This window comes from Alternaria arbusti (genome assembly GCF_024043155.1).
Source record: "Alternaria arbusti strain BMP 1465 chromosome Unknown scaffold_9, whole genome shotgun sequence".
Lineage (NCBI taxonomy): Eukaryota > Fungi > Ascomycota > Dothideomycetes > Pleosporales > Pleosporaceae > Alternaria > Alternaria arbusti.
The window spans coordinates 857926-871406 of record NW_026249949.1 but is presented as its reverse complement, the minus strand read 5'-3'; the positions used below and the strand labels follow the sequence as shown (position 1 = coordinate 871406).

The 13481-nt window shown below is 52.1% G+C and overlaps 5 protein-coding genes across 5 annotated transcripts; 1 reads left to right on the top strand and 4 right to left on the bottom strand.

The window, feature by feature from the left end:
* Positions 1-1512: 1512 nt before the first annotated feature.
* On the bottom strand, positions 1513-3249 carry J4E86_007209 (uncharacterized protein; the record flags this gene model as incomplete). Its single annotated transcript, XM_051447731.1, has 1 exon — positions 1513-3249. One exon carries the CDS (start codon positions 3247-3249, stop codon positions 1513-1515), a length of 1737 nt encoding a protein of 578 aa, XP_051301329.1.
* A 312-nt stretch (positions 3250-3561) lies between these two features.
* J4E86_007208 (uncharacterized protein) lies at positions 3562-4512 on the bottom strand (the record flags this gene model as incomplete). Its single annotated transcript, XM_051447730.1, has 2 exons — positions 3562-3743; positions 3798-4512. The coding sequence occupies 2 exons, from the start codon at positions 4510-4512 to the stop codon at positions 3562-3564; spliced, it is 897 nt and encodes a 298-aa protein (XP_051301328.1).
* Positions 4513-7137: 2625 nt separating this feature from the next.
* J4E86_007207 (uncharacterized protein) lies at positions 7138-7563 on the bottom strand (the record flags this gene model as incomplete). Its single annotated transcript, XM_051447729.1, has 2 exons — positions 7138-7411; positions 7499-7563. 2 exons carry the CDS (start codon positions 7561-7563, stop codon positions 7138-7140), a joined length of 339 nt encoding a protein of 112 aa, XP_051301327.1.
* A 2535-nt stretch (positions 7564-10098) lies between these two features.
* J4E86_007206 (uncharacterized protein) lies at positions 10099-10786 on the bottom strand (the record flags this gene model as incomplete). Its single annotated transcript, XM_051447728.1, has 2 exons — positions 10099-10464; positions 10517-10786. The coding sequence occupies 2 exons, from the start codon at positions 10784-10786 to the stop codon at positions 10099-10101; spliced, it is 636 nt and encodes a 211-aa protein (XP_051301326.1).
* A 1151-nt stretch (positions 10787-11937) lies between these two features.
* On the top strand, positions 11938-13341 carry J4E86_007205 (uncharacterized protein; the record flags this gene model as incomplete). The annotated part of the gene is made up of 2 exons (XM_051447727.1): positions 11938-12586; positions 12638-13341. The coding sequence occupies 2 exons, from the start codon at positions 11938-11940 to the stop codon at positions 13339-13341; spliced, it is 1353 nt and encodes a 450-aa protein (XP_051301325.1).
* Between the last annotated feature and the right edge of the window lie 140 nt (positions 13342-13481).

Genomic DNA, 13481 nt, shown 5'->3' with positions numbered 1-13481 from the left:
AGGCTATTACGCCCTTGATCCCCCCTCTCTTTCTCTCTCTATCGTCATGTCTTTGCCTCTCTTCCCTCTTGGACGTTTTCTCATACGTTTCTTCTCGAAGAATCCCTCCTTTCCAGAAGTGCCCGGTCATGGCGGACTATCGCACCTCTCTAAAAACCGCAGCACTCAAGCTACACCCAGACACGTTAGCAAAGCGTCCCATGATCAACCCGACGTATCGCTCTCATTCATCCCCTCCAGGGCTCTCTAGTTCCGTCTTCTTCTTCGTCTCCTTCATCTTGAGTCGAGTAGGAAATACGTACACCACAGCTAGTACAAGGTGCAGGTGGGCAAACACAAGGCCCATTGAAGTTGGTGGAGCAGCACCCTGGGATCTGGCGTGGTAGCAGATCGCCTTCTGCCATCGCTTTGATGGAGCCGTCGGCTTGGAAAATGTCGATGGCGAAGGCGGTGCTTGCGCACAGGGCGGTCAGGATGGCGGTAAACTTCATGGTTTGTTGTCGGGATGGGCGGCTTGTGTGGATAATAGGTACGGTGTTTGGATGAGATGACGATGGCGATCGTGGTGGTCGTGGTGCATGTATTTATATTCACCCATTTATCTGTGTACATCAACCTGCGTACAACCTTTATTACTGCTTACTGTATTCCGCTTCTCCCGACGTATTTCGTATCGCATGGTATATCACCACGTACGTATATACATGAGTGTTGATCCCCCTCTCTCTTTCCTTCGGCCCGTCGTCGTACGAGCTCGTCGCTAACCTGGGTAATATAGGCTGAATAGCAGCTGGGCGAACTGAAGATCTTCATTCTTCTGTCTTTACTGCCCCTCAACCTGGTGCTTCTCTTCTGCGTGTCATGCATCCTGATCAAACATTCTTTCCGTCCGCAAAGCCAAGGTTTGGTCTATCGTGATGCTTTCTCGCCTGATACGCACATGTAGTTCTGGAATATCGGGTTGAAACGAAATGTCTTTCGTCATCGTCGTCGTTACTGCGGCGAGTTGGGGTATTTGAGGACTTGATCGCCAGCGCTTTATTCGTGCTACATGGATGTCGCTTGCTCGGGTTGATAGCTGAAGATGATGCGCACAGCATGCGAGCCTCGGAGTGCCGTTTGAGACCTTTGGTCGCGTCTTACTGGAATATGTTAGTGCTGTTGCTAGTAGCCATCTGATGTTACGTCATGTACACATGCATTCACTAACCCACGAATAGTGCTAACGACTACTACCACACGCAAGATGCGATAAATATACTCCAAAGCATACATGAAGACGCGGAATTTCTTGGCGTAACGACCACTGCGATGCAAACATTCACCGCTACCTTTCCTGCAGGGTCCTTCCTCGGTTACATCTCGGCTGACTAACTTTAGGGCTTACATCAATTATGCCACGGTTTGATTTGCTCGCTCTTCATGAAATCGCCAGTGTTTCCATCGTTCCGTAGAACCTTGAGATGCAATACGGCGATACGACGTGTATCATCCGTGGCGTCATGATTGGCATCATGTCACCACCTCAGGTTTACCGCCTCTTCCTCTCCAATACGGTTCCTGTCCCAACCTCTCGTCCACGAAGCGTTCAGGTAGACCGATGCCTTTGCTGGAATCGTACTCTCCACTGAGTTGACATTCCGTGCACAGCGCGCCCAACTCATTAATTCTAGCTCTCGCTTCTGTGTATCTCTCATTCTCTTCTTGAAACCGGGTCTTCATGTCTTTGAGTATGGAGGCTAGATGTTCCTGCCGCTCCGAGGTTACCTCAATCCATATCTTTGGGCATTCTTTATTGTCGCTGTAGCGCGATGGCTCCCACTTGATGTCTTCGTTCCAGCCCCAATCTCGCTCCGCGCTTATAGGCCCGTATCTGCTGAACATGTTGTATAAGATGATGGATATTTGGATCCCCTCGGCGGCAGCAGCTCGGCTGATCGATGCCAGGCTATCCAACCAATCGTCCTTCCAGTCCAGGAGCGGAAGTTCGACACGCAGGTGCCTGAGCTGGGGGAAAGATGTCCGCTTGTTCTGCACCACTAGATCGAGTGCCGGGAGTAAGCACTTTGGGACGAAGTCGACAACCTTCTTATGGTCTATATGCTGGTTCTGGGCTCGTGTTATCCAGAGTTCTTGGAGGCTCTTGGGCAGCGTGGACCAGAGTCTATCTCTCGTGTCGGCGGTCTTGAACATCTCCTCGTCAGTAGTCTTGCGGTGGCCCCATATGTACACCGGGGCGACTTTGAGGCGCTTCAGAGCCGTAAAAGAAGAGAATGAACACGGGTAAGCCTTCCCACGCTCGGCACTTTCGTCGTCAAGGTAAGGGTAGAAGTCTTCGTGGCTTAGTCCCAGCGTCTCCAGCGTCTCGTGATGTGGCTCCAGGCTTCGCATCATCGCCGGATGCTCTGTGTCGCACCACGCCCACGGGCCTCCAAGCTCGTAGTTGAAGGTCTTGAGTCTTCCGGGTATTGTCGCGTTCAACATGCCTTGGAAATTCTCCATGTCAAGCTTTGCGCATCGCAATTCCAGATACTCTACTGGGCACGATCGTGGCTCCAGTTTCGAGAACAGGGCATTCTCATCGTGGACTTCGCTGTCGCCGTGCTTCCATCCGTTTATAGAGCGCACATTAGGTAGATGGAAGAAAGCTGCGACGTGACTGGTGTCGCTAGAATACTTGTCGTCTGCTCCAGCAATCAGGATATCGATAGGCTCTGACATTGCGTGCGGATTCCCACGGATGACCCTGGGCAGCAACGAGACGAAATCATCATGGCCATACAGGTCGCAATTGATGTTCAAACGTCGAAGTTTCGGGAGGCCTACGAGTAATGGCGCCATAATAGCATCCTCATTCTTGGCCGACTGGATCTTCCCATACACATCTTCAGCCTCTTCGACGGTGGAAGTGTACTCCGCGCACTTCTGCCTCAAGATTTCGTGGACTCCAGGATCATCAGATCTAGGCCAGGATCCGTTGGAATATCTCTCTTCAACATCTGCCCAGGTACGAGGCACGATGAAGGATTTGACAAGACTGGCATGGGCGGGGGAAGTGAAAACCAAGTATGCAAGAGCGGCAAGGTTGTCGGTCTCTCTCAGGTAAATCTCCGAGTAGAGCCATGGTGTCGCAAGCCGATTGAGTGTTCTGGAAGTACGGCATACGCTGAGGAGAGATTCGCGTGTGGATAAGGAGACAATATGTTCAAGAAGCTCGGTAGGAAGCTTCTCTTCAATAGAAAGTGACATGGCAAGAACAACGACTTTGCAATGGCAGTTCGCACGAATGGAGAAGAGGAATTAGTAGCCATCTTGATATTTAGAAAAGGCTTATCGTTTTGTTGTTAGCTGTTGCTCGTTATGCAAGGCCGCCAGGGCGTATCGGATGCCTGCTTGGCATCACGCTAAACAGTTGCTTACGTGACGTCATCGCTCCGTCGCCCAATCACTTTGTGTTTGCAGCCTGAAGCATCCACCACCCGAAGATTTATAATCGTTCTATTTCAGAAGTAAGGCGACTTTAAATTAGAGATCACCCTTTTCTGCCTTCGCTATCATCATCTAGTTCGCAGTCGCCCCAAATGGCCATCCATTAAGATCGATATTGAGCAACCTCCCCAACCTAATCTCCTCGGCACGAGACTTGAGATCGTCGATATCCCAGTTACACCACAAGAACTTGCCCTTGAGGAAGCGAGCCTCTGGTGTCGAGAGCCAGAGATTGAAGCTCGCAGGAAGAGTGACTATACAAAGAACAATTAGTCTCATCGTGGTATGCAGTAGGGTCGTACGCTCACCATCATCAGTCTTGACATGCTTGAAGCTATCTGCTCCGCCAACTCTACGGTTCATCTCCGTCAACACAACGCCAGGCTGGGTATGGAAGACGCTGAGATTAGGTTTCGCAAGGAGTACCATGTCCCACAAGCGGTAAACAGCCATCTTCGCAACGCAGTAGGAGGCGTAAGCATCGTTTAAACTCAAATGGGCGCCCCAGGAGTTGATAGCGACAACATGCGCATCAGGTGCAGCATGGCGTATGAAAGCTTTAGCGACCCACAAAGAACCCTCAATATTCCCAGTAACACCTTTGAGAAACTCACGCGCGTCAACCTCAGCGAAGTTCTCAGTCGGACCAATGACCGCAGCGGCGTGAATAAGAGTGTCAATCTTGCCCTCTCTCGCGAAATTGTCAAAAGCCGAATTGACAGATGCCTCGTCGGTAACATCCGTGCTTTGGATAAAGACCTTTGTGCCAGGACACTCTTTCTCGATAAGCGCTTTGTTCTCGAGCAGCGGACCCTCGCGGCGTCCTAGGAGACCGATACGTGCGGCACCTGCGCGGGCGAAGAAACGCGCTGTCTCCCCTCCGATGCCGGTGTTGCCGCCTCCGGTCACGAGAATGGATTTGCCTTTCTGAGAGAGGGCTGGGAGGCTGGGGTCGCCGGCGGGTTGGGCGCTGTTGTGCCAGCGCTTGACTGGAGATGGGAATGGAGGAGTGGAGGATACCATGATGATGTGGATGGGCTTTGGTGGAGGAGAAAGGATGGGTTGCTGCGTGACTTGCGACTGATACCACTTAGAAAGATGCGAACGTCCTGGGTATTCGTAATGGAGGACGACCCATCATCCTTATAATGTTCTTGTACCCAGGTCGGGGAAAGAGACGCGGCGGAGTTCACGAATCCCGACGTACAATTTGTTCCGCCCGACACTAGTGAAATCCGACCGCACTGATTCAGTTCGGGTGGGGTGGCGCTTTCGTCGTTTGGTATGTCACGCATACTTGTACACAAATACTCATTGATATCTCAATGTTGGTATAACTCGGTACAATCCATCAAGCCATGTCGCTAAGCCATAGAGGCCGTGAGCATGATCAGCCCACCCATGCTGTCCATACCAGAACACCATTCGGTCCAACAGGCCGCGCTACGACTAGCTCTACTCGTATGAATCTGAGATGGCGTCTCGTCATTCGATGGAATGTAGGGCAACCACGCATCTCGGCAGGACAATCGACGCTGGTCCAACTTTACAATCTCACCATCGACAGCCAGCGCAAAGGATGCCTCTTCTCGCAGCTCGTTCTGCCGTTGCCTTTGCCACTCCTCCGCATCCCGTGCTTCCCAGAGTTGCCGTCTCGCGGGCAGAGGCGCAACTACGAATTCTGTAGGCATGTCGCACATGGCTGCTGGGTCGAAGAAGACGAGCTTGTTCAGGACGCGATAGATTACCGCGAGTCTATCATGGGTTTTAGTGAAGGAATATGGAACGGTTATCGGAATGATCAATGTACCTTCGCCTGGATTCTTTGTAAACCCAGTCTTGCCAGCTGTTAGTTGACTTGCTGCGACATAATACGTCATGCGTATGGCAATCAAAATCGTCGCGAGAAAGTTGGATTGCGACGAGCTAGAACGAATATCGTTAGATGTGCTTCCTAAACGTGCGGACATATTGGACTCACAATGACTGCCCTCTCTAAAAGATAATCCAGATTATTGTGCTCAGTCTCGCCTTCGTCGATGCGAATCAGAATGTAGACCGAAAGAGCTTGCATAGCACCTAGTAGTTCCCATTTGTTTAGAGTTTGGTTCTGGTCACAGATGCGTTCACACTCGGTTCTCACATTCCGCCAGAAGAGCTTTCGGCTGCCTTTCACTCGGTTCGCCATCATGTGCATCAACGCGATGCAATTCTCAAGCGGTTCTATTGTTGTCCCTTCATCCATGAACGACACATAGCTTGGATGTATGAAAGGTGGCAGGTCATTTTGCTGCAGCATCAGCGGATAAGACTTTAATGTGTAGAAGATGAGACTGGCCGCTCTTTCCGCTCCGTGGTGCATCTTTGGTCGTTGTATCATTGATCTGACGTTCGAACTAGGGCCGGGTGAGATGGCAAAGCACAAAAATTGTTGTCTCTGGGTTCGATGTTGCCGCTCCCGCTGACGAGTAACTTCATTCTGTTCGTCGGAGATTGGGCCTGTTAATTCCAGCAACGATGAAGGAGGCGTAATGGTCGTCGGGCTGGCTGATCCTGGTGAAGATGATGTGACTGAAGGGAAAGCCGACTGAGGCGTAGGTATCATGTAGTCGTCAAAAGCCGTCATATCGTCGAGGCTCCACTGTAGGTCTTCGAACACGGGGTCAAGGCTGGTCAATGTAGTAGCCAGAAGACCTTGAGATTGATCGGCTACAGTTGGCACAATCGAGTTTGCATGACCGTCAAGGGGATTATCCAGGTGGTCGGAGGTAGCATGACGCACAGCATGACGCTTTTGCCTTGTAGATCTGGAAGGATAGTGACACATGAGACCCCTTCGGATACAACGCGAACATCCTGGTAGTGCGTTATTGCACGCGGTCTTTGCCTTTGCGCAAGCCGCACACGATCGCCGTCTCTGGACAGAGGCTCTCGTGTTGGACCGACAATAGTAACCATGACGTTTCAATGATGATTCTTCGAGAAACGGTCAGTCCAATAGTCGTTGTCGCAAAGTTGGAGCAGCACGGCAAAGACACTGACGTTTGGTAAACGGCTTGTCGCACTGGCGGCACCAAAGCACACCCGCAGGTACCTGCTCCGCCATCCGGGGCTGATCTGAAGGCGAAGATGGTGGTTTGTGACACTCACGAGACAGCTGGTTCGGGATAAATTGAAGGCAAAAAAGCATTTGGGTGGCGTGAAAAAGAAGCCTGGTCGTGACAAGCACAAGGTATCTAGGTAGTCCCGAGGTTGGTGGTTGGTGCTGACATATGCGGCAGGGACGCGCCCCACCTGCATCCTTCAGCCGGTACAAATTGTAATTCCCACTTGGGTCAACATGACGCTAGCGCGTCGACTTAAAGTACTTCCGAACGTAATTCTGTTTCGGGCAAGCACGCTTATTATACCTAGATACTTCACGGTCTGACTTCCAGCCTTTGCATGCCCAGGTGGCTATCCGCGTCGATTAACCCTGGGTCCTCGGGGCCTCGGGAGTCTCGCACAGAGATGAAGTACATGAGTCTGTTTGGTGAGACACCAGGTGCACTACTTTCCAATTGAACGAGTGTGTATCTAACAACCAGCCGTCATAAACCGCTATCACCCCTTCTTCCCCCTAGTTTCAAAACATCCCTTCATCCCCCTCTAGCTACGGTAGTTAACCGTCACATGGCACTTATCACAGTTACCAGTTCCATAGCTACCATGCGACTTTCCACAGTGAGCCAAGATATACTCGGCCTTGTCCTTGATAACCTGACCCCGCACTGCCTGCTGGCCAGAGCCGTTGGTTGCGTACTTGATGAAGCAGCTGCCCTGCGAGAACTCTTGCTGGTCGTTGTAGTACGCGTTTACATCGATTCTGGCGATGCCGACGTAGCATTCGCTTAGGTTGGGGGAGCGGCTGGAGCCGTCGCAGCTGGGAGGTTAGGTTAGTATAAGTAAAGATAATAGGGAAAGGAGGGGTTGAAAGTCTGAGGGGTGATGGGAAGGGGAAGTGGCTTACTTGTCGGAGTAGGCCAAAGCAGTGCTGCTAAGAGCGAAGAGGGCGAGTGCAATTTTGGCGAACATGATTGCGGAGTGTTTGTGAGTGTTTGTGATGGTAATGAATGGGAAGTTGATGTGTTTGATGCTTCTAAACCGCTGTGCGGACGCAGTATTTATAGACAAAATGTCTGCGTACAAGCGGACTCACACTCGCCACCCCTTAGCTGACTATACGCTGTCCTTACTATTTTGGAAGTCGAGATACCGATGAGGGTGCGTCGATGCTGATGTGCATGATGGCCTGAAGCATGCGTGTTTGGGATGAGGCCCCCCATATGCTCGATGCACACACTTCGGCTACAACTCCGATCTGGAGATCATGTTCTTAAAATGTCGGTCAAGAGCTCCTAGGATCTACTTCCTCTCTTGTTGTGAAGAGCAGCCAGTTAGTGAAACCTCACAAATTACGGGTCTTCGCAGCGGACGTTTTGATAGAAGCCTTGGAGCAGTCTGCCTTGCGAACCTGAATGGATACACAGCAAACACAGCTCTGCGTCTTAGAGTGCACGTGAGCTTCCGTAGCACATTACCAACGAAAGATGCAGTCGGAAGGTCCTCCGCTATTAGGCGAAAGCGTAAATATGTGTTGAGAGATCCGCCCAATTCGGGTAATCCGGGGAGCGCCGATCAGGAACGAACGCCTGATCCGGTCAATCGCAGCATGTAGCAGCATTATTTCGCAGTAGCCCTGATATCATGGAGTTACAATGTAGTAATATGATGCAAGCAAGCGGGAAGTACATCGTTCTCGTTGGCTAAATTGGTAGTGGAAGGTGTGAAGGTTTGCGGGCCGCAGCGTACATGCGTACAGCCTTACGGACGTACGGCCCCGGCATTAGCTTGGTGTATGTGCATTAGTACCCGTCCAAAACACGACAAGCTTCCGAAGGGTCCAAAAGCTTGTGGCGTAGATGGGTCACGCAGGATGACGTGAAACAGTTGCTTTTGCAGCAAATTCATCGAAGAAGAGCATGTGACTGACTCAGACTGCGATCTGGTCTTCGTCTACGCTGGCCACCGAAGCTTTGTGTCAAGTTCATGGTGGTATCCATATCCAATTAGAGTTATCATAAGCCTTTCAAACAAGCTACGGAGAAGCATTGCCCAGGAACGGCTAAACGAGTAAACGAGGGGCGCGAGGTGATGCACACCAAGGCTATCGTGTAAAAAGGCGGGGAATCAGGCGCTAAGACATCTGAGTGGATCGTGAGGCACGCTTTAGTACTGAATAGTTAGGTGTTTATGATCAAGACGCCGCAATGGGCTGTCATCCCGTAGCTAGCTGGCAGGCTGCGGCAGCGCGGCGCCGTGCCGGCGTTGTAGACTAGAAGACACCTCCAGAATGAGCTAGCATACACACAGAGTAGGTGGACATACCGTACGATTAGTGATGAGAAGCCGTCCGTACCGAAGCCCCGATCAGCTCGAACCTAGCCATGAGAAAGGCCTTCCTCCGTGCGATCTCAATTGGATTCGAAGTTCACCGGTGTCTTGTTCCATGCGTCTGTTCGTGCAGATCGGGCTACACGGAACGCCCGTCCTTTCTCTCGGGTACCAGAAACTACACACTCCGAGCCAGAAACGGACAGATGTGGTCATGATGACATTGACTTCGCAGGAGCGCCGCATACACTGAGGAAAGCCTTGTCCAGAAACGGCCGCATAAGACTGCCGATCACCAAGTCCAGTTGTAAAAAATAGCAACTTGTTCAAACTGATGCAAGGCGGGGAGGTACGATGCGGGAATACGGTGTAAGCAGCCCGTTCGTGCAGTGCATACGTTCACCGCCGTGGATGGTGAAGATTCCGGAGCCGCATGACAGGCTTACATTCGAAACCCTGGGCAAAAAGAACAAAAACATACAACAGCGGGGATTCGCTAGTGGTCACCCACCTAACTACTAATCCGCCGGTATCTTGCTTAAGTACCGCTGAGCGAACGGGAAGCGCTGAGTTCAAGATCCTATGGTCGTATGTACAAGATTGCCGTTTTGAAAGGAAATTGTTCTGCGTCCATTGCCATTAGTAACATGACAACCACAGCCTTGTTCGGGTCAGCCCAAGGTACGGTCCAGGAGCGCCACACAGCCTGATGCGGCTCTGGAAGTTGCTTCTGTATGGGGCGGACCCATGGCGCCTTGCCACACCAACATTGTAGAAGTGTTATTATAAGAACTGTGAGCAAGCTAGGGACAAGCCTTGACCTAGAACGGCTGCATGGAGGCACAAGGCTGCGTATGCCGAGTCCGTCTTTCCGCTAGCGGCCACCAGAGTACCAGAATGTGTAGATACAAGGCGGAGTTGTAAGACACCAAATGCGTTGGCTCGATTCAAAGGGACGCCTTAGCATATAAGGTTGGGTGTTGGCGGTCCGCATGACATGATGGGCTGCCAAGTGGCGGCGGCGGCGCGACACGACGCGATATTGTAGCTGGGTCAGGCTGAGGATGGCGTCCCGCCTCGTACGATTCGAATGGGGTTGAATTATGTCATGGGTATCTCACTTGATTCGTCTCTTCATGCTGCTGGGACCATACTCATCACCTGGCGACTATCCACTCAGCCTTCCAGCGCCTTTGTCCGTCCATTCCTCTTTCTCCAACTCTGCACACCTCTGTCAATCTCATCTCTTGTCACACCGTCTTTTATAAGCTGCATAGTCACACCCAGCACCTCGACGTTCTTGTTCCTACTCTCATCGTCGAAGAAAAGCATCTCCTCGTACTCGATCCCACTGTCTCTATGTATCCTCTGGAAATGCGTCGTCTTGCTGCCGGGGTATATTTGCATGTGATCGAAGTAGTCTATCGCGCGTGAGGACGACCCGTTCGCGCTGGGTATCTTGAGAAGCTTGAGCATTTCGCGGCCGAGATCGGGGGCGCACGTGCGCGAGGCAGCGGCGATGAGGATGTTCTTGTGTTTGAGCTGTCGTTGCGTCAGCTTCGTCATGGAGATGATGGACATCGAGTCATCTCACTGCTTCTAATACGCCGCCAACATCATTGTAGAAGCCGAAGCCCTCGCCATATTTGTCCTTGACCTTCAGGCCACCTTCGACAGGCTTCAGCGGAGGCGTGACGTGGGTGTCAACCCAGAAGGGCCATAATGTGTAGTCGAGATCGAAGACGACAATTTTAGGGAGCGGTAGTCCGTCTGTGAACGTTGACGGCCATTGGACCTTTTCTGGGAGCCTTGTAGTCGTGGTCGTGTCGGTGGATGCCGACGAGGTCGCGCTGCGGCGGGGCATCGTGGTCTCCGGTATGGGTGGGAAGGGCGCTTTGAGGAAGAAGGCCAAGACGACTGCAGATACGACAACGGTTAAGAAGCGTGGAAAGGCCAGAATAGAGCTGCGCAGGGTGACTGTGAAAGCTGTCGCACGTGGCGCGCGTGGCAGAAAAAAGGCGATGACGTAGACGCGTAGGACTGCCCGATTGGGCGCCCGGCACGTGAGAACCCTCGTGGCACGCAACAACGTTAAACACACCTCACTACGAAATACCACGATCGATCGTTCACTGGAAAAAGCAAATTCCCTCAAAGATGGCATCGGTGAGTTCGCTTGTACTACCACAGTTTCCGCTGTACCAATTGGCCGTCGTGAAAATTCAAGTGTTGACCTGTATCACACATCAGCCCCCATTGGCATCACTGCCATCATGTAGATGTTCACGATTGCTGAGTGCAGTTCCCGACGTACCCATGCATAGCACATGCACAACATGAGGAAGATGATGGTCTCGACCACTAGCGCAAGCATCCGTGAACTGCCGATGAACTCATCGCCCGGCCTGACCAGGACCATCCTGAACCTTGTCCGGCGCACCTGCAACCTTAATCCAGCTCTAGCTATTTTGATACTATTGCCAAGTGTATCAGGTCTCTTCGGGGTTAAGCGCGCGATGCGCTCGACAACAAGAGGTACCTCGGTACCCGGAACCAGCGCTTTACGGACGCTCAGCACCCTTATCGCGCAAGTCCAGAACTAGATATGCAGCGCGATGGATGCAAAACACCGAAACATGCAACTGTGCGATGACGATTGGGATGATGGCCGTCTTGCATGTGTTAAAATGGGTTGCGCTGCACACCTTCCGTTCTAGTCGTCCAGCCACTGCCAGCCCCGCAAATAACGGGCAGCGGAAGGATTCCCGCCTGACTTCTGCCTGCGTCCACCTCTACACAGCTTTCTCGAGCAATGTCGCCGTGATCCGACCACCAACGGGCTTCAATGGCGGCGACCTGTGCTCGTCGTACAATTCTTCACCGCGACCAGGAACAGCACCAGCTCGTCACCACCCCACGACCCGCAATTGCGCAGCCTCCGCGTCTGCGAATCAAGGCGCGCCCCATTGAAATCCAGCGCAACAACGGGTGACACCACGCCAATCAATCGCCACAATGGCCGACTTCCATGAGACAAGATCGCCCCTGACAAACGAAAATGTCCAAGTATGGGCGCGAGCGAATTTTGCCGCGCCGTTTCGCGCCCTGCCACGCGCCGCAAGACTGCATTGGATCCAGTTCGACGAGAGCTTCACCATCAGCAGAGCCATCTGGCGAGGGCTCGGCCGCTCCACCCACAAGCAATTGCTTGTCATCGGCGGATATGCGCCAGGCCCCGCGGGCGACGACGATGAACCCATAGATCGGGTCACCGCGCACGTCCACGAAGATGAGGCTGAGGTCAGCTTTTATCGCATTACCGAGTTGGAGGACGGCGCACACGAGTTGCAAGCTGTGAATAGTACCAGTACTGTTGCTTTCCATGCGCCTTTTTGTGATGTTGGAGACGATACCGGCGGCTCCAAAGCCATCCATCGTGTGTCGGCCCTCATTCTCTACTATTTCTTGGCTGCGGGCCACGTGAAGGAGTTATGTCGGACAAGATCAGATCCTACCATGTTTACCAGGAATTTCCGCGACGCATGTTTGTGGGTGCAGAACGAGGGGGAAAGACCATTGCTGCCGCCGTCTAGGAAATCGGAACCCAGTACGCCCATTGAAAAGGATTCGATCGCTGTTCGGCCAAAGCGATCATCTACCGTCTGTACGTCGATGTTGATTGTCATTTGGTTGATAATGTACTGACTAGAGGCAGCATCATTATCAAGATCCATACCGGAAGACATCCAGGTCCAGCCGCCATCCATCAAACGCGCAGCAACCGACAACTTGAGTGTCAAGATCAAACGCGAGCGCGATGAAGACTACCCCAGCATCGCATCGGCTATTCGTCCAAAGAAACACCGTCGCACCGTCAGCGAGCAAATCGTACCACCCTCAAATCTCAAAGACTCAACTTCCGTCCCATCACCGTTATCCATCCTCAGCCCGCGCAGCCCAGCACCAGAGCGCGTAAACCGTGCACTAACAGATCGAATCCAACACCTCAAAGACGAAAACGCCGGTCTCAAAGCCTCAAACACCAGCCTAGAGACCGAAAAAACCGACCTCCAAAAGCGCATGGAAAAAGAATCCCACGCCTACCGCGGCCTGCAAATCGAATCCGACGCGCTAAAGAAAGAGTCTGAGAACATGAGAAAAGAGATGATGGCCATGAAAGAGCGGTTGGAATCTGTCGAAACATCAGGCGAAAAGCTACGGGTGGAAGTCGATCGATTAACAGCCGTAGAAGAAGCAAGCAAAGAACTACGAAAAGAACTAAGGAATGAAGTTGAAAAACTGAGAGGGCGGGTCGAGAGAAGCGAGAAAGAGGCTGAAAATGCGAAAGAAGAGCTGCTGGCTGTGAGGCGTGGGTTAACGAAAGAGCTGGGCGAGGCGGTCAAGAAGTGGGGTGCGTAAGCGACGGGACGTGTTGGGGAATAGCGTTGGCTGTTGATTACTTTTTGTTCTTTTGTCAGATGATTTTGGCGGCAGAGGCGGCTTGTGGAGGGATGTTGTACATGATGTGCAAGGATGGGGTTTTTAGGGCATTTTCTTTT